Below are 27,878 nucleotides of genomic sequence, written 5' to 3' on the forward strand. Positions count from 1 at the left end.
CCACAACATCCCCTGGCAATGAGTTCCGCAGGTTGACTGTGTGTTGTGTGAAGAAATATTTCCATATGTTTGTTTTAAACCTGCTGCCTATTAATTTCATTGGGTGACCCCTGGTCCTTGTGTTATGAGAAGGGGTAAATAACAACATTTCCTTTATTCACTCTCTCCACTCCAGTCACGGTTTTATAGACCTCGGTCACATCCCCCCTTAGTCGTCTCTTTGCCAAGCTGAACAGTCCCAGCCTTTTTAATCTCTCCTCAACGGAAGCTGTTCCAGACCCTTAAATATTCTTCTTGCTCTGTACTTTTCCCAATTCTAATGTGTCTTTTGCACCAAGTATTCCACGTGTGGGCACACCATGGATTTACATACTGGTCTTAGGGTTCTATCTATCTAAGATCTCAGAGCAGTAGCAAAATGTACTTAGAATCATAGAAATTCTGGGCTGGAAAGGACCTCGAGCAGTTGTCAAGTCCAGCCCCCTGCTCTGAGTCAGGACCAATTTAACCTCCTAGACTAGTGGTCTCCAAAGCGGGGTGCGTGCACCCCAGGGCGTGCACAAGACCATCTGTGGGGGTGCACAGCAGGAGGAGCGCCACCGGCACGGCGGCAACACCAGTCCTGGACCTTTGATTCTTCGGTGGCACGCCGGCGGCAGCTCGGCTCCCCTCGCTCCGTCTTCGGCGGCAGGCCGGCGGCAGCTCGGCTCCCCTCGCTCCGTCTTCGGCGGCAGGCCGGCGGCAGCTCGGCTCCCCTTGCTCCGTCTTCGGCGGCAGGCCGGCGGCAGCTCGGCTCCCCTTGCTCCGTCTTCGGCGGCAGGCCGGCGGCAGCTCGGCTCCCCTTGCTCCGTCTTCGGCGGCAGGCCGGCGGCAGCTCGGCTCCCCTTGCTCCGTCTTCGGCGGCACGCCGGCGGCAGCTCGGCTCCCCTTGCTCCATCTTCGGTGGCACGCCGGCGGCAGCTCGGCTCCCCTTGCTCCGTCTTCGGCGGCACGCCGGCGGCAGCTCGGCTCCCCTTGCTCCATCTTCGGCGGCACGCCGGCGGCAGCTCGGCTCCCCTTGCTCCGTCTTCGGTGGCACGCCGGCGGCAGCTCGGCTCCCCTCGCTCCGTCTTCGGCGGCAGGCCGGCGGCAGCTCGGCTCCCCTCGCTCCGTCTTCGGCGGCAGGCCGGCGGCAGCTCGGCTCCCCTTGCTCCGTCTTCGGCGGCAGGCCGGCGGCAGCTCGGCTCCCCTTGCTCCGTCTTCGGCGGCAGGCCGGCGGCAGCTCGGCTCCCCTTGCTCCGTCTTCGGCGGCAGGCCGGCGGCAGCTCGGCTCCCCTTGCTCCGTCTTCGGCGGCACGCCGGCGGCAGCTCGGCTCCCCTTGCTCCATCTTCGGCGGCACGCCGGCGGCAGCTCGGCTCTCCCCGCTCCGTCTTCGGCGGCACGCCGGCGGCAGCTCGGCTCTCCCCGCTCCGTCTTCGGCGGCACGCCGGCGGCAGCTCGGCTCTCCCCGCTCCGTCTTCGGCGGCAGGCCAGCGGTAGCTCAGCTCCCCCCGCTCCGTCTTCGGCGGCAGGCCGGCGGCAGCTCGGCTCTCCCCGCTCCGTCTTCGGCGGCAGGCCGGCGGTAGCTCGGCTCTCCCCGCTCCGTCTTCGGCGGCACGCCGGCGGCAGCTCGGCTCTCCTCGCTCTGTCTTCGGCGGCAGCTCGGCTCTCCTCGCTCTTCTGAGGGTTTTTTTTGCTTCCCTAGAGCTGGCCCTGGGGGCGCGCAATTCAAAAAGTTTGGAGACCCCTGGACCTAGACCATCCCTGACATGTGGTTTGTCCAATCTGTTCTTAAAAACCTCCAATGACTAGGACTCCACAACCTCCTGAGAAGCCTGGTCCAGAGCTTAACTCCCCTTCTAGTTAGAAAGTTTTTCCTGTTATCTAACCTAAATCTCCCTCGCTGCACTTTGAGCCCATTAATTCTTGTCCTGCCTTCACTGGACCTGAAGAACAATTGATCCCTGTCCCCACTCAGTCTTCTTTTCTCACCTACAGGGGTCAGCATACAGCAGGGAAGATTTGTAGACATTAGTGCCTGCAAAAATGTCTGCCTGTGGCCGAGGACAGGGACTTGTGTGCACAACGGCGTATTTTGCACGCGCAATTGCATTTACACGTGCGCACACGCATTATGGGGGAAATGTGAGCGCACGTTTCCAAATCTGGCCCTCTAAAGACACTGACATATTACGGAGTTAATTCCTCCTCCACTATCCCATCAAGGCCTGGCTTCTGCAGTCGTAGTCCATAATGCCACCCTGTTCCAAAGCCAGAGCAATTCCAGGCATGGCGTTAGGGAGGGACTGGGTCAGGAGTGGGGACAGAATTTCTGTTTCCCCATCTCCTCCCTTTGCTTCATTCCCAGCATCTCATGGCTCCCTTGGGCACAAGTCCCTAGCTCAGCCCTGCGCTTTGTTCCTCATTTCAGCCCTTCGCTGCGTCATGGGGCTTCCCTGCTTGCTTGTGCCCCACTCCCTGGCTGAGCCCTGCCCCGCAGCATCACTGGGGTTGCCCATTGCACCTGCTGCATTGCCGACTCCCTCACTTCCCCTTCTCCCTCCCTCCCCCCCCGCCCCCGCTTTGCTCCCCATTTCAGCCCTGCATTGCCAACAGCTCTCCCATATTGTCCCCTCTCCTTTGAGCAAGGTTCAGCCCAGACTCCAGGGTGTGCAGGGCCAGGTTGCAGCGTGTACCTTCCCCTGGTACATTCTACCTGCCATATTCCTTCCTTACACCCCTCTGCCATCTCTCAGGACGGTCGTCCTTCAGCAGTGTCCATGTGATAATATGTAGCCGGCTTTTATATGTTTACCAGTTTAAGACCAACAGCTAATAAATCAGCCTTTACAGCCGGCAGCTTTGAGAGGTGACTTAGAGGGTAAATCCTTCTCTTGAACTATGTCTTGCCGAAGGAAGTTTTAATATCCAAATTATAGCTCTATGTCTAGAGATCACGGAGATTGATAGCCCCTATTAATAACCAATTATTTCTCAAATACATTTGCCATGCAGTTAGGCCCAGGCTGTCGGCCGGCCTGAAATACTAAATGTTCTTTTAACGTGCAGTGACAAACATCGTATATTTTGTATTGATGCCGGCTTCCCGGCTGGCGTGGTGTGAAAACAATAGCATCCACGACCCTCGGATTGAGCAATACATCAAGTGCGCTCCTGAGCGTGAGAGAGAACAATACCAAGTGGCCTTGTCAGCAGTCGGTCCCCCCCAGAACATCTGCCCTGCCTGGCCATTGTGGTGGTTTCTGAGCCGAGATCTGCTTTTCCCCATCGTGGGAGGAGGTGCAGCACTGAAGAGGGTGGCCAAGGATCTGGGAAGAGTTTTATCTGATGTCTACGTTGCGGTCAGAGCTGTGGCTGCAGCGCATGGAGAGATACCGGCGCTAGCTTAGAGCTCGCGAGCTCGAGGAACAATAGGGAAGCTGGGGCAGCCCAGGCTAGCCGCCCAAGCTCATACCCAGGCTTTCAGGCAGCCTGTGATGATTCGGCTTCGCTGCTCCAGTACTCATGCTCGCTAGGTCAAAGCCAGCTCAGGTGTGTCTACATGAGCGGCAGATACCTGGAGTCAGCCCCAATACAGTCCACGGCAAAGCTCCCTTTGGTTTCAGGGAGATAAAATCCAAAATGACACACGGTCATTGCTCAGGGCCTGGCCCTCCTGTCCTCCTGCCCATACTTCCACTGAAGCCAGTGAAGTGCCAGATCAGCCCCACCACCCCGAGGTGGGACCAGATACGGGACTAACCTTGCTCCATCTGGCACCGGTCAGCGCTGGTGACCCCACCCCTCACAGGCTTCTGCTCAGCTGATGTCTGGAGAGGACCACGTGGGTGTAACTGAGGGCAGGTTCTGACCTTTGACCTATCAGTATAGAAAGGTCAGCTCCATCCAGCAATGTGCTGTGGATAGCATGGGCAGTGTTTGCACGCCGTGGCCTTTCTCATGTGCCCTGTGCTAAGCACCCTTGTGCCGTGTCCCCCACCCAGTGCCCGGTGTCATTCCTTCCTGCCTGGGGAACTTGCACTGTGTCCCCAGGTCACATGCCAGAGCCCCATGTCCCTATGCAGCGCCCTCTGTCCCACATCCCCACATGGTGCCCCATGTCCCTGCGTGATGCCCTCTGCCGCGCATGCCTGCATGTCACATACAGTTGTTTCTCTCTCCTCTCTCTGTAGCCCTGTTTACAGTACTGGCCTGAGCCAGGGCTCCAGCAGTACGGGCCGATAGAAGTGGAGTATGTTTCCCGATCAGCCGATGAGGATTTCGTTGCTCGCCTCTTCCGGGTGCAGAACATCACACGGGTGAGGAGGGGGGCGCATCTGGTTGTCATGCCAGGGTGCTGTATTGTGTGGGGGTGGGAGTGGGAGGTGGGTGTTAGCTGATCTAAAGATATTCACCTTTCCAAGATGGTCGCTCAGCCAGGAGCTCCAGGCTGTACCCTGCAGCAGGGGAGGGAACTCATGTGGCTCCTGAGTGACTGCAGAGACTGCACCAGCTGAATGCTGGAGTCAACCCAGCTTTACCAGCTGTGTGAGGACATTCACTGTGTTTTCAAGAGCACAAAAAAGAGGAGGAGAAGGCAAATCCAGATGCCATGTGGACATCCAACCCCAGAAATGCTGCCCTTAGGATTACCCCACCCCTAACTCCCCAGAGAGCAGCCTTATGTAGTTGGTTAATTTCACTTGAATACTGGGTTAAATGATCCCTTAGCTGGTGGCATGGCATCCTGCCACGAGACTTCTCCCAAGTTACCCTGATAGTTACATAAGCACCCCCTGACCCTCCAGCCCACTCCTGCTGACAAAGTGTCCCTCATGAAGACCAGCCAACGCCTTCTGGAGTGTCTATCTCCTTGCAGCTGTTCTGCTCAAACAGAGGTGGGCTGCAGACTGGAATCAAACTTAGAAGCCAGTCCCACTCCTGGCCAAACGCCCATTTGTTTCAGAGGGAGCTGCATCAGACCCTTAACCAGGAAGGGAGGAACTTTCATTCCCATGCTGCACTGGATTAGGAGCTTCTCTCTGCATGTGGCCAGCGCGGGGGGATTCACAGTGACCACAACAGTACCAGAGCTGGACTCAGGCCAGAATCCCAGACCCGAAGGGTCTGATTCTCATTTACACTAAGGGTTGATCGACATGAACATATAGTTCACTGCAAGCTGGGATGTGAATCGACCCCACACTCTCCCAACTGTCATGTGCGCCCAGCTGACACGCATGAACCGTTTGTTAATGCGCTTCGAACTAGTGCTATTTCAAAGAGAGCAGTGTGGTGTTTGTATGTGCGTGCGCGCGCATCAGCAGGGTGCACACGGTCAGAGCGCGGCAGGCTAGTGTGGGGTAGATGCACACCCCGCTTGCCATGATCTGTTTGTGTAGATGAGCCCTTAGCCACTTGACATTGCTCTGTAAAGGACCTTAAAGGGGGTAAAAGTAATTTAAAAGTGGAGAGTTTGCATCTGAACTCAGCCCATGTCTGTGCATTGGGGAAGGGCATTCTGGCCCCAGCTGGTGGTCAGTTTATGCCATGCTATAGAGACTGAGAGCCCCCAGAATCATTGGAACCGGCAGAACAGAGTGGCTTTCCTGCTAGGCTGAGAAAAAGACTGCAGGGCCTTTAACATACTTCGTGTCGCTTTCACAGTGCATCGTGGCCAGTTCTGGTCACCCTTACGTGAAGGAAAATACAGTGACATGAAGGGCAAGGAATGGAAGTGGGGGAGGGACAGGACCTTCCTGAGGGGAGATTGAGATGAATGGGTGTATTTAACTGGGAGAGCAGGCCACAAAGAGGGGGCAGGAGTGGAATCTTTAAACTAGCCAGAGGTTCCCATAGCACTAGCCCTTGTGCTCTGTGTGAGGTCACTGGACAGAGCAGTTGGCAGGCGGGGCGTGATCCCGGGAGAAGTGTTGAGGTGAAGCAGGAGAAATCTTTGCCATCCCTACCTGGCTGTCTGGAGTCTGATACGTGAAAGAGCTGTTGGCCAGCACGGAGTTTCCCTTTCTGGCGGTCAGGAGGGAGTTTTTCAGTCCACGTGTGTTGCTCCTTGGATTGGCTACACACTGTGTGTGGTGGTAGGGGGGAGGGGGTTCTCCAAGGAAGGGGTTTTACCTCAACAAAGGTTCAGAACTAATCTAGAGTAGACATGGCAGAGCTGGCATCACATGCCCAGGCACTATGCTAATTGGTGCACCAGAGTCAGACAGAAGAGGTCAGTGGATGGACAGGCAGAAGACCCTGTGGCTGCTACTAAGGGAAGCATTGTTGCTTAGTGGATAAGGTGGGACTCACGAGGTCCGAGTTCTGCTCCTGGCTCTCCACTGGCCTGCTGGGGGACTTTAGGTAAGTCACGTCACAGCCCTGTGCCTCAGTTTCCTCTTCTGCAAAATGGGGATAATAATGCTGACCTCCTTTGTAAAGTGCTTTGAGATCTTCTGATGAAAAGCGCTAGGTGAGAGCCAGATATACTTATCATAAACCTACATAGAACAAGATTTACCTATGGCTACATTAAAATTCGTGATGGGGGAACTACCAGGATTTAGGCAGAACCTTCCCCTGTGTGGAGATTATTCCATAATTGCACATTATATGGTTTCTTGCACTTTCCTCCAAAGCGTCTAGTACTGGCCATTGCTGGAGACAGGCTAGTGCATTAAATGGCCGTAGGATCAATCTGGTCTGGCAGTTCATAGGAGAACTGAGCAGGACCTTTGACCACACCTCAGAATGGATCCTAACCCTTTTAATTTTTGCCACCTGAAGACGTTTGCTCCCCTTTTTCCCCCTCTCCTCAATATTTTTCACTTTCCCCCCTTGCATTTCTGGAGTCCACCTGGAAGTGGAAAGGTTGAGATCCTGTAAGGAGGCCTGTTTTGGCCAGATTTCTGTCCTAAATCTCAGACCCAAGAAGTCTGGATAAGTTTCAGGGAAGCATCCATGCTTTCCGGAGCATGTCTGAATGGAATCATTTAGAGGTCTGCCCGTTGCTAGCACTTAACAATGGTTTGGAGCAAGCCCAGACCTCATTTAGCCTCTAACTTTAATGTCAGAGCCGAGCCTGCCTGACGGGCTTGGGTGCTTCAGTTGCATTTTGATTTCTCCACTTGCTGTCCTGCATAACTGAATCAGCACAGAGACAGCCCCTGACCCTCAGGCTCCTTCCTTTGCTGTAGCCCCAGGGGCTATTTTTAATGGGTACCATATGCCAGCAAAATGTCCACTCCCCACCAGCACCTGTGTGGCAGGTGACTTCCAGAATAACTGCAGGCAGGTCATTAGCGGTGGAAACTGACCAGCGAGGGAAGGTAAATGGCATGTGTGATGGGTTCCCCCCAGGTTGCCACCTGGAACTGGGGTACCACTGAGCCCTCTGACCTACCAGCCTGGGCTTCCTCTCACACTGTGCTGCTGTGACAAGTTGCAAAGCCCTCCAAGCTTGCACTTTCCCTAGCATTCACACAGGTAAGGACGCACCGAACTGCAGTCACATGTGGGCTCTCTAACTGCCAGCCTGCCAGCCTAGGACCCCAGGGCAATACTGTCCTGCCCTGGTCCAATCTGGCCAGTATATGGGTTTAACACCAGGTCCGCCTCTCCCTTGACGTGAAGAGGACCATGCACACTTGTGGTAACCAAGCTGAGATTTTCCCCAGGCTCCTTAGTCAAACGCACACTGGTTTGGATTAAAACATAAAATAAGTTTATTAACTAAAAAAGGATAGATTTTAAGTGATTATAAGGGATAGCAAAACAGATTACCTAGTAAATAAACAAAACCACAAACTGATCTTAACACACTAGACAGGTAGGATATGAATTAGCAGATTCTCACCCTGAGTGATAAACAGGCTGGCAGATTCTTAAGGCACAGGCTGCCTTTGCTTTGCAGCTCAGGTTTCCCAGGTTTTCATACACAGGCAAGAAATCCCTTAGCCTGGGATCATCACTTCCCCCAGTTCAGTCTTTGTTCCTCAGATGTTTCCAGGTGTGTTGTTGTAGGGAGAGTGAGGTACCCTCATGATGTCATTTCCCCCCTTTTATATCTTCTTCCCACTTTCTGGAAAGCTCTTTTGCTGTGTCAAACAGTTCCCATTGTGTAGTGCTATCTCTGAGAGGTTTCTATTGTGCATAGTTCCTGGGGTGGCAGATGACAGAACAAGGAGCAATGGTCTCAAGTTGCAGTGGGGGAGGTCTAGGTTGGATATTAGGAAACACTATTTCACTAGGAGCGTGGTGAAGCACTGGAATGGGTTACCTAGGGCGGTGGTGGAATCTTAGAGGTTTTTAAGGCCTGGCTTGACAAAGCCCTGGCTGGGATGATTTAGTTGGGGTTGGTCCTGCCTTGAGCAGGGGGTTGGACTAGATGACTTTCTGAGGTCTCTTCCAACCCTAATCTTCTGTGATTCTATGAATCCTTGTGCTTGTGTGCATTTCCTCAGCAAGCCACCAACATTGTCTGGCTTTTTGACTGTTGTACCAGAAGGCTGCTTGTGGGTGTTTTCACCCTCACAACGTGTTTCAGTAACACACACAGAGCCAAACTTCATAACTTCACATACGACGATAGCACATACACTCCAACGAGCTATTAATGTCTAGCAGATCCAGACTTTTAGGATGATACCTCACAAGGCATACTTTGTACAAAACATATCCTAATTACATGACAGTGGTGAATATTGGGGTGCCAGGGTGTCACAGCGTGGAAGTCAACATCAGATCCTCTCTGGAACTTACAAGCAACCCAGGTGAATGAGGAGCTAGGATCTTCAATCCAGACAGCAGAAAGGACCTCCTGAATTGTCGCCTCTTCCCCAGATCATCTGGGATTTGGAAAGTTGTATCATGAATTAGACGAAGCTGTTATCAAACCCCGGAACTCTGCAGTCCTGCCTGGGCTGCTTTCATGGGAAAGCGTTTACACTAGAGAATCAAATCGGTCTGTGTGGCTGCTGCTGTGTGTGTCTGAGGGTGGTTGCCAGGTGCTGCTGTGTAGAGTGGAGAGAGTGCGTGTGGCAATGCACTGTGTGAGGGTGTAGTTGTGTGTGCTGCTCCAGGTGGTGTTATGTCTAAAGTGTGTGTGAGAGGGGCACATGTAACTGTGAAGCTGAGCTAGGTATGGTATTGGCTGTGTATGATTGTGATGCTGCTCTGTGTGGTGTGTGTGATACTGGGACCCATGTGCGTGGGTATGCTTGTGATATTGAGGGGGGGTGTATGTGTGTGAACGTGACGCTGCTCACAGTGTGATAGAATGAGAGTCAGTTCTTAGTGGGCTAAATTATCCTCTCCTGGCCGTTGGTGTAAATCCCGAAGTCAATGGTGTTGTTTCAGCTTCACATCTGTGTAAGAGGGAGCAGAATTGGGCCCTGTGTGTACATCAGCGGGGGCAAAGCGAGCCCTGCGCACCATGCGTTGATCTGATTTTGCCAAGCACTGTGCCGTCCTTTGGGAGGTAAACGTGAGATCAGCCTGTACTGCCGTATTGCAGGGCGCTGGGAGTGGGAATTCTCTGGCCCCGCTGATTTTAGAACTAAGAGCAGGTGCCTGGTTCCATCCCACCTGGGTATCTAGGATCCTAGCCCGAGAGATCCAGTGCTGTTTGCTGGGAATCCAACAACCTGCCTTAGATTTCTCTCTCCCTTCCCTTTCACCCGCCCGCCTCAACTCCCCACACAGTTGTGGCTGAAAACAGCAGTCCCAAGTGGAGTGCTGGGCCTGGTGTTTCATTGCACAAGCCAGGCTTCATTCCCAGAATATTTTCATCTTCTGAGTCAGAACTGAGCCCCTCATCCATCTGGCTAAAGCCCAGGCTTACTTAGCTTTGTGCATATAAATCCATCTTCTCCCGGAGCCTTCTAACTGCATTAGGTTGCAAAGCTAACTAGATTACTAGGGTATTAAAGAGCATTCTTACCATTCTGCGCCCCTGGCCGGATGGCCTTGTTTCAAGAGGTTTGCAGTGAACAAAGCATGAATAAGTGTAGGTGCTCTCAGCCAAGTACTTATGGCGGCAGGACTGAGGTGCATTATGTGGGGAGTCCAGGATGGGGCTAGCAGCGGGGCTACAGGTTAGGTTGAGGTGCATTGGCATTGCAGGGAGCCCAGGACAGGGATAGCAGGGGGTGGTACAGATTAGGTTGAGGTGCATTGTCAGAGCTGCATTTGTGTTTGGTGGGTTGTGACTGGAATGGCCAGGGCAGTGCAAATCAGGGTTGAGATGCACTAGGAGAGGTGCTGGGGAGATGACTGAATAGCAAGAGATTCGGGGAGGGTGGGTAGATGGACACTTGCCTATGCGCTGCCCATGTGAAGCCTCCCTTCCACAAGCATTAACAAGTCCTGAGTCGCCCCTTGCCCCCACCAGACCCTCCAGCAGGACATCTAGGAGGGGGCCATACTCACACACTAATGGGCCTCTTCTAGTTGCAGGAAGGGCACCTGATGGTCCGGCATTTCCAGTACCTGAGGTGGTCAGCGTACAGGGACACGCCAGACTCCAAGAAGTCGTTCCTGCACCTGCTGGCCCAAGTAGAGAAGTGGCAGGAGGAGAGCGGCAACGGGAGGACAATCGTGCACTGCTTGTGAGTAGCCCCCGGAGAACAACAGCCTGCTCACCTGGGGTGGTGGCCAGCGGCTCCCGCCAGCCCACATGCCCAAAGGGCTAGAGGGGAGCGACCCCCATCAGCCCACCCGCCCTTAGTGCTGCCCAAGGGCCCTCCTGGGCGTGAAGTCTGTATTTAAGCAAGCCACCGTTGATGCAGTTCTGTGCACGCGCAGTGCCAAGCAGGGACTTGGCAGCTGCCATCTTGGATTTCCTCTGATCCCTGTGGTGAGTTTTGAGGCATTTAAAAAACACCTGCCCAAAGCTCTGACCTCACTGGGCTAGGAGCTCAGCTGGTGGAAATCGGTGTCAATCCGTTGAGCTCAGTGGACACCAGCTGAGGTCCAGGCCCGCTGCACCCAGAGTGGAAGCTGCTCCCGTCGCTGTGGGGTTGAGCAGCAATCCCAGCCGCTGCGCAGAGTCCCGGGAGCCTGCCAGGCTTTTCAGGAGAAGGGGATGCAGACAGCAGCTGAGTGATTGCAGTGACGTGCTCTCTAGCAGGGCTGGTTACCGAGCTCGCACTCTATGAGTGCTCTCAACTGTCCTCCATCCATTTGCACGCATACAGGCATGCGCGCACACAGACACTGGGCATAATGAGTTTTCAAATCGACAGGGACAGCAGGCGAGCTTTTAATCAAAAATTAATTACAACCTCATCCGTCTTCATTAACCTAAGTATAATTTGAGAGCGTCCTTTGTAAAATACGGCTCTCCGCCCCCTCAGAGCTCTGAGGAGATGAAGACCGGGAGGTAAGAGAGGGAGCAAGGCGAGGAGGAGGGTGTGGAGGCTCATAAATCAGAGGCCGGTGTCTCTGGCAAGGCTGATGCGTTTGCAGGGGGAGGAAGAGTGTACCCAGTAGCTTTTGGCGCTAAGCAGAACGATGGGACATGAGCGATACACTTGGTTCTGAGGGTAGCCGTTACCCCAAATAGACATCACAGATAAAGCGGGGGAAGAACAGGATCATCCACCCCATTTTACACAGGGGGACCGGAGCCATGGAGAGAGAAAGGAATGTGCCCCAGTTACATAGGAAGTTGTGGCAGAGCCAGGAATTGAACCCAGTGCTCTGAGTCCAGGCCTGATGAGCTGCAAGACCCCAGCCTTTCTCGTTGTACTGCCTCTGACGAGTCTTGCTGTATGGGGCCACAGCCTTGGAATGATCGTCCCACCACATGTGAACCAGTTTGCTCAGTTCGGAGTTAGAAGAATGTCATTATCACAGTGGGGCGGTGTCAGGTCACAGCTTTGTGAGAGGTTCAGTCAGGCCCAGCCTGGCAGAGGGAAAACCCAGACCACCATCCATGAGTTCTAGGGGAGCAGGCCCAGCCAGGAAACACGCAGTGTGAACAGCTCCTGGAAGAAACCACCCTCAAATTCATTCCGATACGCCAGAGACAGCAAAGTGAGGTCCCTCGTCTCAATGAGAGGCTCCTACCACAGACCCCAGGGGTCCCCCACTGCTAACCCCCTGCCAGAATGAAAATTCCTAGCCCTTGTCTTCCATCTGAGTCAGGTTCTGATCATGACGATACTTCGCCTCGCTCACCAGAGCTACTTAACTTCCTTAACAGGCCCATGGCAGGGAGAACAGGAGGATGATGAGGCAGGATGGTCCATGGTTATAGTGCTGGCCTGGGTTCAACTCCCTGCTATACCCCAGACTTGGTAAAGTCACTTAGTCTCTGTGCCTCCGTTCCCCATCCCCTGGGGATAACAGCACCATCCTACCTCATAGGGGGCATCCTGAGGATTCAGACATTAAAGATTATGAGGAGCTCAGACACTGTGGTGATTTGGAAACAAGGTCAGCAGGCCTGAAGGAAGGTTCATGCCTCTGAAATTGCCAGGACCACTCTTCATACCTTTTATTAAACTAGCTACAACCTTGGCTACCCACCAGCCCTCTGGTACAGGAGCCTATTGCCTCGTTTGGTCCGTAGCTCAGCCATTTCATCCTTTGGCGTTCCGGGGTGTCCGGCCGGTCCTGGCGACGTGTGGCTCTAATGAATCCGTTTGCTCCCTGACTTGCTTCTCCAACTCCTCACTCGGACAGTAGCTCATCTTTTATTACTGAAAAGGGGAAGGTATTATCTGCTGCAGCAAGTGCTGATGCACACCTGGGTGCCTGCAACTAGTCACCCTGAATGGAACTGGCCTGATTTTCAGAGGGATTGCATGCTGGCAGCTCTCACTGCGATCTGAATATCAAGCCACTTCTCAAGGGCCCCAAGTTGAAAGCACTGGCATTTGCCTCTCCATGCCCCACTTCCTACCTTCCGGTATCACGGAGCTTAATTCACTAAAGCCTGTCAAACACCAGGGAAAGGGGCCAGCCATTGCAGCTGGTTTGCTGTTTAGTGAGGCTGCTCTTGGGGCAGCTGCTCTGTGGGTCTCCTTGTGCGATGGCTCTCCAGTGACTGACTCCGTGTATGTCTCCCTCTAGGAATGGGGGTGGTCGGAGCGGCACATTCTGTGCCTCTACCATGATCCTGGAGATGATCAAGTGTCACAACTTGGTGGATGTTTTCTATGCTGCAAAGACCCTCCGCAACTACAAGCCAAATATGGTCGAGACCTTGGTAAGTTCTGAACGACGCCCCCCACACCTCCCGTCCCTTCTGCCTGCCTCCTGCTTGACCTGCCGCTGTGTATCAGAAAGTCCTGCTGTGTGTCAAGGCACACTGGGATCCAGTTAATCCAGCCTGGACCGGGGAGCCAGGAGGCACAAACACCAAGCCAGCGTGGATGTATTCATCTCAGCCTGGCACCTCCTTCCCCTGCCCCAGCCACTTGCTGAACGTGACTTGGGTGCATCCCAGAGTCTGAGGCAATGACCTCGTAGTATCATTGCTGGGCTCGTCCCCTGAATAACAAAGGGGCGGTGGTTTGTAGTTAATTTACTAGGTATGATTCCAGCTGTTCCTGGGGGTTAGGAGCAGTAGGGGTCCTGGCTGAGGAGCAAAGGGGGGCAGCCCTGTGGAGCATTTTCTGGTCTCAGGCTCCCTGCCAAGCCCCGTGGTCTGCTGGTCTCCTTGTTCTGATGGCACTTGCCTGGTGCGCACACTGTCAGATGAACACCATGTGCAACTGGTGGTTTCAGCAGAGTTTCCCCATGGGTTAGTTCATACCCTAAACTCAGGGAGTGCAGATCTACGTGAACGGAGACTGGAGAATGGGCTGGGAGGCCCCTAGGGCTGAGCCTGCTGGGTCTGGCACTGCTCTGCGTTGGAGTTGCCATACCAGAGCAGACCTGTCACCCACCCAGTGTGGCGACCTGATCCTCACAGTGGGGCCAGTGGTGACTGCACCCCTCCACCCTGCTCCCATGCCATTGTGCGCAGGATGACGGTGCTTAACAAGGACGTGGTCCCACATGATCCCACCTGCAGTGCTCCAGTGAGAGCCACACTCATGAAGGCCTTGCTGTGACAGATCCACACAGGACACTGGGGCTCAGTTCTCTGCCCACCCGTCTCCTGGGCGGGATACGAGGGACTCCTCTACACTTCAGTGGGAAGAGTCACTCACATCCTGCCAGGGACAACAGGGCCTGCAGTGGGTTGTGTTTGCCTGTGGTGGCCCTGCCTTTTCTATCTCCGAGCACCAGAACCCATTGCGTACACACCACGTGCTAAAGACAACCTAACTACTCCTGTGTAGGAACAAAAGAAAACCTAACAATGGTTTAGGCCCATTACTAGATGGAGATGGTAAAACTGTTAATCATGATGCAGAAAAGGCAGATGTGTTCAGTAAATATTTCTGTTCTGTATTCAGAAGGAAGCATGTTGATGTGTTTGTGGCACATGAAAATGATGTCTGGGGGAGGAGAATGATTTCCAGTCCATTGGTAACCAAGAAGGATGTTGAAAGACATCTGCTAGGGATAAACATTTTTAAAGAAGCAGGCTTGGATAACTTTCACCCAAGAGTCCTAAAAGAGTTGGCTGAGGAGATAGCTGATGTTAATTTTTAATAAGTCTGGGAATACCGGGGAAGCTCCAGAAACCTGGAAGAGTGCTAATGTGCCAATATTCAAAACGGGCAAGTGGAATGACCCGGATAGCTGTAGGCTGACTAGCTTGACATCAGTCCCAGGCAAAATAATGGAAAAATTTATACGGGATTCAATTAATAAAGAATTAAAGGAGAGGAATATAATTAATACCAGCCAATATGGTTTTATGGAAAATAGGTCTTGGTTTCATTCTTTGAGGTGATTATGAGTTTGATTGATGAAGGTAACTGCATAGATGTAATGTATTTAGACTCTTATATGGCCCACTTACTCTAGAATCATAGAATATCAGGGTTGGAAGGGACCTCAGGCGGTCATTTAGTCCAACCGCCTGCTCAAAGTAGGACAAATCCCCAATTTTTGCCCCAGATCCCTAAATGGCCCCCTCAAGGATTGAACTCACAACCCTGGGTTTAACAGGCCAATGCTCAAACCACTGAGCTATCCCTCCCCCCACATTGATATTCTGATTGAAAATTAGCACTATCCAATGTCAGTAAAGCATATGTTAAATGGAGTAAGAAGTGGCTAACTGACAGATCTCAAGACGTAGCTGTCAGTGGGGAGTGATCAAGCAAAATCACTGCTGATAAAATTTGCGGATGATGCAAAGATAAGCAGAGCAATAAACAAAGTTGAGGACAGGCAGTCTACAGAGCGATCTGAATTGCTTGGTAAACTGGGTCTGTTCAAACAAAATGTGTTTTAATTCAGCCAGATGTAAAGTTGGCCATCTGGAACAAGGAACGCCGGCTGCACCTACAGAATGGGTGGCTGTATCCGAAAAGCAGATACTGCAAAGGGTTGAGGGGGTCATAAGTAACTCACCGTGAGCTCTCAGTGCAATGCTGTGGCAAAAAAGGCTGATGCGATCCTTGGACGTGTAGGAGTAGGGCAGTGATTTTATATCTGCACATGGCATTGGTAACTCCGATGCTGGAAACTGCATACAGTTCTAGTGTCCACAGTTTTAAAAGGGTGTGGAAAATTTGAAGGGGGGAGTGCAAAAAAGAGCCACCAAAATGATTTGAGGTCTGGAAAAATGCCTGACAGTGAGAGCTCAACCTGTTTAGTTTATCAAAGAGAAGATTGAGAGGGGACTTTACCCCATATCAGGACCTTCTCAGGGAGCAAATACCAATATTACAGGGCTCGTTAATCTAGCCGAGAAGGGCAGAACAAGAACCAATGGGTGGAAACTGAAGCCAGATAAATTCCAGTTAGAAGTAAGGTACAATTTTTTTAACAGTGAGGGTGATCAACCACTGGCACAGACTCCCAAAGGAAGTGGTGGATTCTCCATCGTTTGATGTCTGCAAATCAAGACCCGATGCCTTTCTGGAAGATGCTTTAGCCAAACTCAAGTGGTTGGGCTCAACGCAGGGGTAGCTGGGTGAAATGGAGTGGCCTGTTCTATACAGGAGGTCAGACTAGATGTTCTTATGGTCCCTTCTGGCCTTCAACCTTAAGAACTTTGTTGTCGGCATTGGGCTACAACTCACACAACAACCAGGCTTCACCATAGCTCTTCCCCTCTCCAGCCTTGCCATTGGTCTCTTTCCGGATCTCTCCTGTGCCCTTTGTGGATCCTTTGTTTCTGCCAGCCTGTGGTGTGGCTGGGTGGCAGGCAGAGGCCTCCTTTCTGCCGTCCAGTCCTCAGCAGACATTGTGTGACCTGAGCAGGCTGGGTGCAGGTGGGGTGGAGTAAGACGAGCAGCACGTGGCCATGGGGTTTTGTGCCCGTGACATCCATATCCCACTGTCTGGGCTCTCATACAAAGCCATGCAGGATGTATTACCCTGGGAGGCGGTGCAGGTAGCTCACACCTGGGGCCTTTCCCCTGCTGGAATCCTCAGCTCCGAATTCTGTGATGGGGATCAGCTTGGTGGGTTTAAAGCTGCTCTAAGGAGGACACTGATGGTTTCGGCGTGACTGGCTGTAGGTTAGGAGGGGAACACTTCCCAGAGCACATCCCTGTGGGCCCTAGTGGGCGGGCGAAGTGGCAACGCATCTCTGCGCATTGCCCCTGCCCTCAGCACCAACTCCGCCGTTCCCATTGGCCGGGAACTATGGCCAATGGGAGCTTTGGGGGTGGTGCCTGCAAGCAGAGGCAGTGCGCGGAGCCCCCTGTCCTCCCCAGGGGCCATAGGTATGTGCCGGCCATTTTTGGGAGCAGCGTGGGGCCAGGGCAGGCAGGGAGTCTGCCTTAGCCCCACTGCACCGTCAACCAGGAGCCACCCGAGGTAAGCACCTCCTGGCCAGAGCCCACACTCCTCACTCCTTTCCACACCCCAACCCTCTGCCCCAGTCCTGAGCCCTGTCCCACAGCCAGCACCCCAAGCCCCCTCCTGTACCCCAATCCCCTGCCCCAGCCCTGAGTCCCCTCCTGAACCCAAACTCCCTCCCAGAGCCCACACCCCCTCCTACACCCCAACCCCCAGCCCAGAGCCCCCTCGTGCACCTCAGCCCCCGCCCATACTCCAAAGCCCGCACCCTAACCCCCTGCCCCAGCCCGGTGAAAGCAAGTGAGGGTGGGGGAGAGTGAGTGATGGAAGGAGGGGAAATGGAGTGACCAGGGCGGGTCCTCGGTGCAGGGGCGGGGCAAGGGTGTTTGGGTTTGTGTGATTAGACAGTTGGCAACCTTAGCAACCAGAGATGTGGCTTCGGCCCATGTAGACATACCCAAGCTAGCTCCAGTCACAAGAGCAGTGAAGCTGCAGCCGTGGGGGCTAACCACTCCAGTACGTACCCAGGGTCCCAGGCAGACTTGTCCAGGTCCCGTGCTGCTGCAGCCTCACTGCTGTTATTGGCGCTAGCCAGCTCCAAGACGGCTTGGGTGTGTCTACACGGGCTGTGGCCACACCTCTGGCCACAGCAGAGTAGACACCCTTGAGCTAGCACTCGGCCATGATTTGCTTGTCTCTAGCCAGTCCCCTCAGTTTCTCACCTTCACTGTACCCAGTTCACTACAGAGTAAAGAGCAGCCAAGGTAAGTCTTGTCCTCCACAACAGCTACGTTCATGGAGGTTTTCTTTGGCCCTGTTGAATTGCAGGCCATTGGTCCAGTTTTAAGCAAGAGAGTCCTGTTTTTAAATGGTTTGCCCTTGTCTGGTACTGTTATAAAACCAGACGTGCGTTTATCCAGTGTTAGACATGGAGGATGCCATTTTGAAGAGTGCATTGCGTGCCCCACCAGCATGACCTTGCTGCAAGGGTCGAAAAGGGTACTGACCAGGCCATTAAAAGTCCGGTCAGCGGGGGGCCCAGGGCTAAGGCAGGCTCCTTACCTGCCCTAGCTCCGTGTGGTTCCCAGAAGCGGCCGCCAGGTCCCTGTGGCCCCTAGATGCATGGGTGGCCAGGGAGGCTCCATGCCCTGCCCCCGCCCTGAGGGCCAGCTCCGCAGCTCTCATTGGCTGGGAACCTGCGGGCGCGAGGGCAGCACGCGGAGCCTCCCAGGCCCCCATGCGCCTAGGGTCTGCAGGGACTTGGTGGCTGCTTCCTGGGAGCTGCGGCAAGTGCCACCAGGACCCCGCACCCCCTCCCACACCCCAAACTCTTGCCCCAGTCCAGAGCCCCCTCCTGCACCCCAGATCCCTCATCCCGGGCCCCACCCCAGAGCCCGCACCCCCAGCCTGGAGCCCCTCCCACACCCAAACTCCCTCCCAGAGCCCGCACCCCCACACACACCCCAACCCGCTGCCCCAGCCCAGAGCCCCCTCCTGCACCCCAGATCCCTCATCCCTGGCCCCACCCCAGAGCCCACAGCCCCAGCCAGAACCGCACCCCCTCCTGCACTCCAAACCCCTCGGCCCCAGCCCGGAGCCCCCTCCTGCATCCTAAACCCCTCATCCCCAGCCCCACCCCGGAGCCTGCACCCCCCGCCTCACCCCAACCCCCTACCCCAGCCAGAGCCCTCTCCCACACCCCAAACCCCTCATTCCCGGCCTCACCCCCCTCCTGCACCCCAATCCCCTGCCCCAGCCTGGTGAAAGTGAGTGAGGATGGGGGAAATTGAGCGAGCAGGGGCAGGGCCTCAGGGAAGGGGTGTTCGGTTTTGTGCCATTAGACAGTTGCCAACCTACCTACAGCTGGTTGGGGTGAGAGCTACATAGGGGTCAAGCTGGGGGTTTTATCACTTTGTGAGAGGAATCCAAGTGGTTCGTTGCGTTTTTCAAAGCAAGGTGGCTAGCGTGTTTGCATTGCCTGGATTATAAAATCCCTCACTTTAAAACTGAAATGGCTTTGGGAGGGATGTGCTTTGCATTAGGAATTAAACCATGATTGGGCGGGGGGAGAACAAGTAATAAAAAGGTGCAGCTGACAGGCATGAAGTCGTCAAGCCCATTGGGCTAAATTGCAAAGGTATTACCAAAAAGCAGCATTTCGGATCAGAACACAATCTTTTCCCAGCCTTAAATGAACCTGAAATGTCTACTCCAGGAAACTCAATCTCATGGAGCCACTGTGGGCCAGATCTCCCACTGGGGTAAATGGGGGTTGCCTCTCTGAAGTCAGGGGGTCTGCTCCACTTCAGACCAGCTGCGGATCCCGGTGGGCCTTCCCCCCCCCCCCCCCGCACTGGCTGCCTGTGGGGGTTTATTTTTACATTATTATAAAAGGAAACAATCCCTTTCCTTAATCCAAAAGCATTCTGTGGTTTTAATCTCTGCGGCTGCCTCCTCTCTTTGATTTCCTTCCCCTAGACCCTCCCCCCGCCCCTAAGGAGGGAGGAATAGCTCAGTGGTTTGAGCATTGGCCTGCTAAACCCAGGGTTGTGAGTTCAATCCTTGAGGGGGCCATTTAGGGATTTGGGCCAAAAATTGGGGATTGGCCCTGCTTTGAGCAGGGGGTTGGACTAGATGACCTCCTGAGATTCCTTCCAACCCTGAAAGTCTATGATTCTAAGACACCCCGACACCTGGGCCAGCCTAGTGGTACCCACCCCTCCACACAGCTAATTTAATTCTTTTTGTAGGCTCACTGGAGGATTCTGCTTTAGAAGCACTTAGCACTCTCACATAGATTTCCTGTGCATGGGATTTTGAGCCCCCTCCTGTCTTTGTGTTTGCAAAGGAAATTGCGTGCAAACAGGATCCTCGTGCTCTGAGAGCGTCCCGAGGCTCATCCCCCTCCCGAAGTCACAGCTATCATCTGCTTGTGATGTACTGCATCCAGTTTTGGTCCCCCCACTACAGAAGGGATGTGGACAAATTGGAAAGAGTCCAGCGGAGGGCAACGAAAAGTATTAGGAGGCCGGGGTATATGACTTACGAGGAGAGGCTGAGGGAACTGGGGTTATTTAGTCTGCAGAAGAGAAGAGTGAGAGGGGATTTGATAGCAGCCTTCAACTACCTGAAGGGGGGCTCCAAAGAGGATGGAGCTCGGCTGTTCTCAGTGGTGGCAGATGACAGAACAAGGAGTAATGGTCTCAAGTTGCAGTGGGGGAGGTTTAGGTTGGATATTAAGAAAAACTATTTCTCTAGGAGGGTGGTGAAGCACTGGAATGGGTTACCTAGGGAGGTGGTGGAATCTCCATCCTTAGAGGTTTTTAAGGCCCAGCTTGACAAAGCCCTGGCTGGGATGATTTAGTTGGGGTTGGTCCTGTTTTGAGCAGGGGGTTGGACTAGATGACCTCCTGAGGTCCCGTCCAACCCTGATATTCTATGATTCTATGATTCAAGCTCTGACGCCCTCTGGTTGAGTGATGAGTCCCTAATGGGGTTGGGAACCAGAGAAGTCGATGGGCACATGCTCTGCTAGTGGAAAAAGGGCTCGTTCTGTTAAAGGCACCAGGGCTGCTGTATCGCCATGGGTTGATGCCTTACTCGGCGCATTCATGCGCGACCGTGCTCTTAGAGTGCAAGATGTCCAGGGCAGAAAGATACTTGTAAATTTTAGGGCCTAGCTAAATAAATATATACAAATCCTCCCATTCAGAAGAACTCGTTATTTTTAGCCCTTCCTCTAATGGGAAAATAAGATCCTGTATATCTTCTAAATATAGAAAAATCAATGCACAGGGTAGCAGTTCTAGCCAGGGGAAATTTTCACACAGGACCTAAGTCGTGGCCACAAAATATATGCAGACAAGGGTACTTTAATTGCTCCCACTAAACCCAGACTGGTGCAGGCAAGAATTAACTGTACCTGTACCAAGGGAGCTGTAATGACTCAGCTGTGCTCACGCGGTGCAGGCATCCAAGCCATTGAACTGAGAGGAAGGTTGTAAGTCTTTGCTGCAGGGAGCAGTTTGTTTCAGGCTCACTTCCTTGAATGTAAACAGTAAGACTCCCCTATGCCAGTTTTCCAGGATCGGGCCCTTAAGCTGCCTTAGTGGGGCTTATATATGCACCCATCTGTTGGCACATGCAGTCACCTGCTTTGTACGTGGAAGGGTGGGCTCGGATGTGTAGCAGATGCAGCAGAGACCCCCGCGCCTGGCTGACCTCGTGTCTCGTCCTGTTTCAGGTGGGGGCTGCCATTGACACTAATGAGAAACCAATTCCATGTGACAACCCGGCCCCCCCACAATTGGCATTAATTGGCTCCCTTGTTGGCAGTCTTGGTGGGGAGGCTGAGAAATGAATGGACCCCGGAGACTGAATTCGCCTTTCTTCCCTAGATATAGGTCTTCTGAGTCAGGGTTGAGCTGCATTGATCAGATTTCAGAGTAACAGCCGTGTTAGTCTGTATTCGTAAAAAGAAAAAAGAAAAGGAGTACTTGTGGCACCTTAGAGACTAACCAGTTTATTTGAGCATGAGCTTTCGTGAGCTATGAAGTGAGCTGTAGCTCACGAAAGCTCATGCTCAAATAAACTGGTTAGTCTCTAAGGTGCCACAAGTACTCCTTTTCTTTTTTCTTTTATTGATCAGATTTTTTGTAGGATGCTTGTGCTTCCATTGCCCAGGCTGGATAATCCAGGACCTTAGTCCCCAGGTCTGTCCCCAGGCACCTTTTACCAGTGTCAAATGCATTTATTTTTTCATGAACAGGTAATGTTCAGGGGGGCTGGAACAATTTGTATAGTGGGGTGCTGAGAGGCATTGAACCAAACTGTAACCCCTGTATATGATGGAAACCCCTTCAAGCCAGAGGGTGCAGAAGCACCCCCAGCACCCCTAGGTCCAGCACCTATAGTAATGTTACGAGAGTGTTCCCCAAAAGCACTGTCTGGATCTATGTAGGTAGGTAGTTCATAGCTGAGAGCGCGCAGCATATGCAGAGCTGGTTGGAAAGGCTCGGAAGGAATGTTTTCCCATTGGAAAATACCAGTTTTGTCAAACATGAAATGTTTTGTGGAAACGTGTCACCAATGATGAACATTCTTTGGGGAGGAAAAATGGAAAAAAGCATTTCTATAAGGTTGAAGTATCGCGTTTGAACCTATTGAAAACAGAACATTTTGATTCTCCATTTTGAATTGACCTTTCATTTAATTTTTTAAGTAATATAATAGAATTAATTAATGGGGAAAAGTCAAAATTGGAACAGAAGATTTCGATAGACCTGAAGCATTTTTTTCCCCAGAATTTCATTTTGCAGGAAATTTAGAAATTTCTTGTTTTCCTTCTATTTTGGAGCCACAGAAATTTCAAAATTGTGAAACTGCAAAGTCTGGTTCCTGCTCTGCTCTATTCATAGGCTTCTAACCAATAAAACCTCTTGCGCAGTACAAGTGGCTTATGCTGGGCAGCTCTTTACTTCAGCTCTTCACGCATTTCTTTTTTTCTTCTTCTTAAAGGAGCAGTATCATTTCTGCTACGACATAGCACTGGAATACCTGGAATCACTGGAGACAAGATAGCATCGTGCCGGAAGATGGAAAGCAAATGTCCGTTTAGGGTTCACGCCAAACATGCATTTTGCACTCAGACTTTGAGCTAGTGCAACTGGCAAGAGGGGGGAAAATAATAATGGACAGAATAAAAAAAATACAATAATGAAAAACAAAAGGCAGGACGTGGGGCAATGTCGGCCATGTTAGATCTTCATCCTCCTGCTCTCCATCTCCCAGGCCCTCTTTCCACTCACATCATGAGACAGAGCTCATACAGGTTGGTTGCCAGCACTTGCTCCATTACCACAGTGATGCCTCCGTGACAGCCAGGACTGTGAAACATACAAGGGCGAGCAAGGGGACTTCACCCGTGGACACCTGTGGACACATCCAATGCACAGAGCAGATCAAGGCGAAAGAAGAGGCAAAGTGGGAAGGGAAAAAAGAGTAATTCCAGCCTGTTTCTCAGTGATGGTTACAAAGGATTTATGGAAACAACCGTAGTTGGGTTTTTTTAATTTTATTTTAAGTCTAAGCAGCTTTTCAGAGGCACCCAGAAGGTCATCTGCAGGCTTTGGCCTCTGTGGAGACACAAGCCACGTTGGAGTGAAGACACTAAAGCGAGTTGTGTCATTTCCAGTCTCCATTGTAATCATGAGTTTGATGTTTGCTAATGGATGCCAACTTCCTGAGTGTCCTATTTTATTTGTGTGTGTTCCCAGAGCAGATGTGGGAATGGGGGAATCCAGGTTGGGTAACATTTTGCAGGGGCATAACGGCTGCTCCTGTCCAGTGCTCACACCCAGCGTAAGCTATCCTGCCGAGGTTTTCTGAAGTGGCCAAGTGATTTTGGGTGCCTCAGTCTTTTTGGGTGCCCACAACAAGGTACGTTAAAGGCACCTGATTTTCAGAGGGCTAGTTCTCAGCCCTTCCCGGAAATCCGGTCCTTTCAAGTGTCGCAAACTGGGTGCCCAAAAGTTGAGACGTCACGGAGGCCTGGTCATCTTGGCCTTCTGTGTGTGTTGTTTCACGGTCTCCTGGAACCAGCCGCCTTGCCACTGGCTGCTGCCTCATTCAGTGGCCACCAGCAGTCGGCGACTAAGCAGGAAGGGCCCTTCGAAATGGGCTGAGTCAGTGATGCCAGCACCAGGAGGCACGTGGGAATAGGTCTGGGCTGGGGGGCCGCAGCTGGAAGCAGTGGGTGCCTCAGAAGTAAGGCCAAAATATTTCAGTCGGGACAGTCAAATACAACCCTCAGGTTAGAGCCAGGTAAATCCAGGGGAACCCCACGGAGTGGCCAGATCCTGCGCTCAGTTACAGCTGGTGTAAATCAGAGTAATTCCTTTTGAAGCCAGTGGGCCAAAATCTACTATGGTAAATGCAGAGAAATTCCATTGCAATCGCAGCCCTGAGGCTGCAGGCAGTTACACCCCGGTGAATCTAGATCAACCCAAGTGATACTTCTAGCAAGTCCCGTTACCAGGGCAGGTTTCTCGGTTCTGAAATGGGAGCAGAATCTATCCCGGGGTGGGCAAACTATGGCCCTTGGGCTGCTTTTGGCCCATCAGATGTTCTTATCCAGCTCTCAAGCTCCTGCCGGGAAGCAGGGTTGGGGGCTTGCCCTGCTCTGCCTGCCCGGCACTCCCCAGCCTCACAATTCCCTTGATGAGCACCATCTTCCGGCACGCAGAGCCACATTGCGCAGGCACGACTTCACCGTGCTGTTTCCAGGATCAGAACCCCCCTGCCATCCACGCAGCAGCGTGCCCAATCCCCTCCCAGTCTCCTACAGCCCCACCCTCAAGAGCCTCGGAACTGCCCAGGGGCCGCACCCTTCCTAGCTAGGGTGCTTCTGCCTCTGGCGGTCCCTGGTACAGCTGCCTTGGTGTCACTGCCGGCAGGGCCCTGAGGAGTCCCTGTTACCGCCCCTGTATAGTCCCACACACAATCACACCGGCGCCATACCCCTTGTCCTCCTCCCACATTGGTAACATCCCTTATAGAGCCCTCCCATGCTACACCCCATAGAGTCCGCCTCCCCCACCGGGCATTCATGGCCCACCATACAATTTCCATACCCAGATGCGTCCCTCAGGCCAAAAAGTTTGCCCATCCCTGATCTATCCAGACAGGTAAGAATAGACTTGGGGTCTAATTCATAGGGCAGCTGGGTAGGCACGGGTGGGATCTGGAGGAGTAGCTAGCACATGGATGGCAACTGCAGCTGTCCCAGACAGCAGTGAGCTGGTGGGGAAGGGCAGAGATGAGGTGAGTTGCGGTAGGAAGGGAATCATAGAATCATAGAATAGAATAATAGAATATTAGGGTTGGAAGGGACCTCAGGAGGTCATCTAGTCCAACCCCCTGCTCAAAGCAGGACCAATCCCCAACTAAATCATCCCAGCCAGGGCTTTGTCATGCCTGACCTTAAAAACTTCTAAGGAAGAAGATTCCACCACCTCCCTAGGTCACGCATTCCAGTGCTTCACCACCCTCCTAGTGAAAAAGTTTTTCCTAATATCCAACCTAACCCTCCCCCACTGCAACTTGAGACCATTACTCCTCGTTCTGTCATCTGCTACCACGGAGAACAGTCTAGATCCATCCTCTTTGGAACCCCCTTTCAGGTAGTTGAAAGCAACTATCAAATCCCCCCTCATTCTTCTCTTTCACAGACCATACAATCCCAGTTCCCTCAGCCTCTCCTCATAACTCATGTATTCCAGTCCCCTAATCATTTTTGTTGCCCTCCACTGGATGTTTTCCAATTTTTCCACATCCTTCTTGTAGTGTGGGGCCCAAAACTGGACACAGTACTCCAGATGAGGCCTCACCAATGTCGAATAGAGGGGAATGATCACGTCCCACAATCTGCTGGCAATGCCCCACTTATACAGCCCAAAATGCCATTGGCCTTCTTGGCAACAGCGGCACACTGTTGACTCATATCCAGCTTCTCGTCCACTGTAACCCCTAGGTCCTTTTCTGCAGAACTGCTGCCGAGCCATTCTGTAGCGGTGCATGGGATTCTTTTGTCCTAAGTGCAGGACCCTGCACTTGTCCTTGTTGAACCTCATCAGATTTCTTTTGGCCCAATCCTCTAATTTGTCTAGGGCCCTCTGTATCCTATCCCTACCCTCCAGTGTATCTGCCATTCCTCCCAGTTTAGTGTCATCTGCAAACTTGCTGAGGGTGCAATCCATGCCATCCTCCAGATCATTAATGAAGATATTGAAGAAAACCGGCCCGAGGACCGACCCTTGGGACACTTCACTGCCAACTAGACATGGAGCCATTGATCACTACCCGTTGAGCCTGACAATCTAGTCAGCTTTCTATCCACCTTATAGTCCATTCATCCAGCCCATACTTCTTTAACTTGCTGGCAAGAATACTGTGGGAGACTGTGTCAAAAGCTGTGCTAAAGTCAAGGAACAACACATCCACTGCTTTCCCCTCATCCACAGAGCCAGTTATCTCATCATAGAAGGCAATTAGATTAGTCAGGCAGGACTTGCCCTTGGTGAATCCATGCTGACTGTTCCTGATTACTTTCCTCTCCTCTAAGTGCTTCAGAATTGATTCCTTGAGGACCTGCTCCATGATTTTTCCAGGGACTGAGGTGAGACTGACTGGCCTGTAGTTCCCAGGATCCTCCTTCTTCCCTTTTTTAAAGATGGGCACTACATTAGCCTTTTTCCAGTCGTCCGGGACCTCCCCCGATCGCCATGAGTTTTCAAAGATAATGGCCAATGGCTCTGCAATCACATCCGCCAACTGCTTTAGCACTCTCGGATGCAGCACATCCGGCCCCATGGACTTGTGCATGTCCAGCTTTTCTAAATAGTCCCTAACCACTTCTTTCTCCACAGAGGGCTGGCCACCTCCTCCCCATGCTGTGCTGCCCAGTGCAGTAGTCTGGGAGCTGACCTTCTTCGTGAAGACAGAGGCAAAAAAAGCATTGAGTACATTAGCTTTTTCCACATCCTCTGTCACTAGGTTGCCTCCCTCATTCAGTAAGGGGCCCACACTTTCCTTGACTTTCTTCTTGTTGCTAACATACCTGAAGAAACCCTTCTTGTTACTCTTAACATCTCTTGCTAGCTGCAACTCCAGGTGTGATTTGGCCTTCCTGATTTCACTCCTGCATGCCCGAGCTGTATTTTTATACTCTTCCCTGGTCATTTGTCCAGTCTTCCACTTCTTGTAAGCTTCTTTTTTGTGTTTAAGATCAGCAAGGATTTCACTGTTAAGCCAAGCTGGTCGCCTGCCATATTTACTATTCTTTCTACACATCGGGTCCCTGTAACCTCAATAAGGATTCTTTAAAATACAGCCAGCTCTCCTGGACTCTTTTCCCCCTCATGTTATTCTCCCAGGGGATCCTGCCCATCAGTTCCCTGAGGGAGTCAAAGTCTGCTTTTCTGAAGTCCAGGGTCCATATTCTGCTGCTCTGCTTTCTTCCCTGTGTCAGGATCCTGAACTCAATCATCTCATGGTCACTGCCTCCCAGGTTCCCATGCACTTTTGCTTCCCCTACTAATTCTTCCCGGTTTGTGAGCAGCAGGTCGAGAAGAGCTCTGCCCCTAGTTGGTTCCTTCAGCACTTGCACCAGAAAATTGTCCCCTACACGTTCCAAAAATGTCCTGGATTGTCTGTGCACCACTGTATTGCTCTCCCAGCAGATATCAGGGTGATTGAAGTCTCCCATGAGAACCAGGGCCTGTGTCTAGTAACTTCCGTTAGTTGCCAGAAGAAAGCCTCATCCACCTCATCCCCCTGGTCCGGTGGTCTATAGCAGACTCCCACCACAACATCACCCTTGTTGCTCACACTTCTGAACTTAATCCAGAGACTCTCAGGTTTTTCTGCAGTTTCATACCAGAGCTCTGAGCAGTTATACTGCTCTCTTATATACAATGCAACTCCCCCACCTTTTCTGCCCTGCCTATCCTTCCTGAACAGTTTATATCCATCCATGACAGTACTCCAGTCATGTGAGTTATCCCACCAAGTCTCTGTTATTCCAATCACATCATAATTCCTTGACTGTGCCAGGACTTCCAGTTCTCCCTGCTTGTTTCCCAGGCTTCGTGCATTTGTGTATAGGCACTTGAGATAACTCGCTGATGGTCCCTCTTTCTCAGTATGAGTCAGGAGCCCTCCCCTCTCGCACGCTCCTGCTCATGCTTCCTCCCAGTATCCCACTTCCCCACTTACCTCAGGGCTTTGGTCTCCTTCCCCCGGTGATCGTAGTTTAAAGCCCTCCTCACTAGGTTAGCCAGCCTGCTTGCGAAGATGCTCTTTCCTCTCTTCGTTAGGTGGAGCCCATCTCTGCCTAGCACTCCTCCTTCTTGGAACACCATCCAATGGTGAAAGAATCCAAAGCCTGCTCTCCGACACCACCTGCGTAGCCATTCGTTGA

General features: G+C 52.5%; 1 protein-coding gene across 6 annotated transcripts in view; it reads left to right on the forward strand.

The window, feature by feature from the left end:
- PTPRU (protein tyrosine phosphatase receptor type U) overlaps window positions 1-22,851 on the forward strand; it is a 309,921-nt gene extending 287,070 nt beyond the window's left edge. For 4 of the 6 annotated variants that reach the window (XM_074934543.1, XM_074934545.1, XM_074934546.1 and 1 more), the window contains 4 exons: window positions 4,213-4,338; window positions 10,472-10,629; window positions 13,100-13,235; window positions 22,418-22,851. In XM_074934543.1, coding sequence (XP_074790644.1) covers window positions 4,213-4,338; window positions 10,472-10,629; window positions 13,100-13,235; window positions 22,418-22,480 — 483 coding nt within the window. In that variant the 3' untranslated portion in view covers window positions 22,481-22,851. The remainder of the gene's footprint in view (window positions 1-4,212; window positions 4,339-10,471; window positions 10,630-13,099; window positions 13,236-22,417) is intronic. The other 2 variants (XM_074934544.1, XM_074934547.1) reach the window with 1 other exon arrangement.
- The last annotated feature ends 5,027 nt before the right edge of the window (window positions 22,852-27,878 follow it).

The sequence above is a fragment of the Natator depressus genome, chromosome 19 (genome assembly GCF_965152275.1).
Source record: "Natator depressus isolate rNatDep1 chromosome 19, rNatDep2.hap1, whole genome shotgun sequence".
NCBI lineage: Eukaryota > Metazoa > Chordata > Testudines > Cheloniidae > Natator > Natator depressus.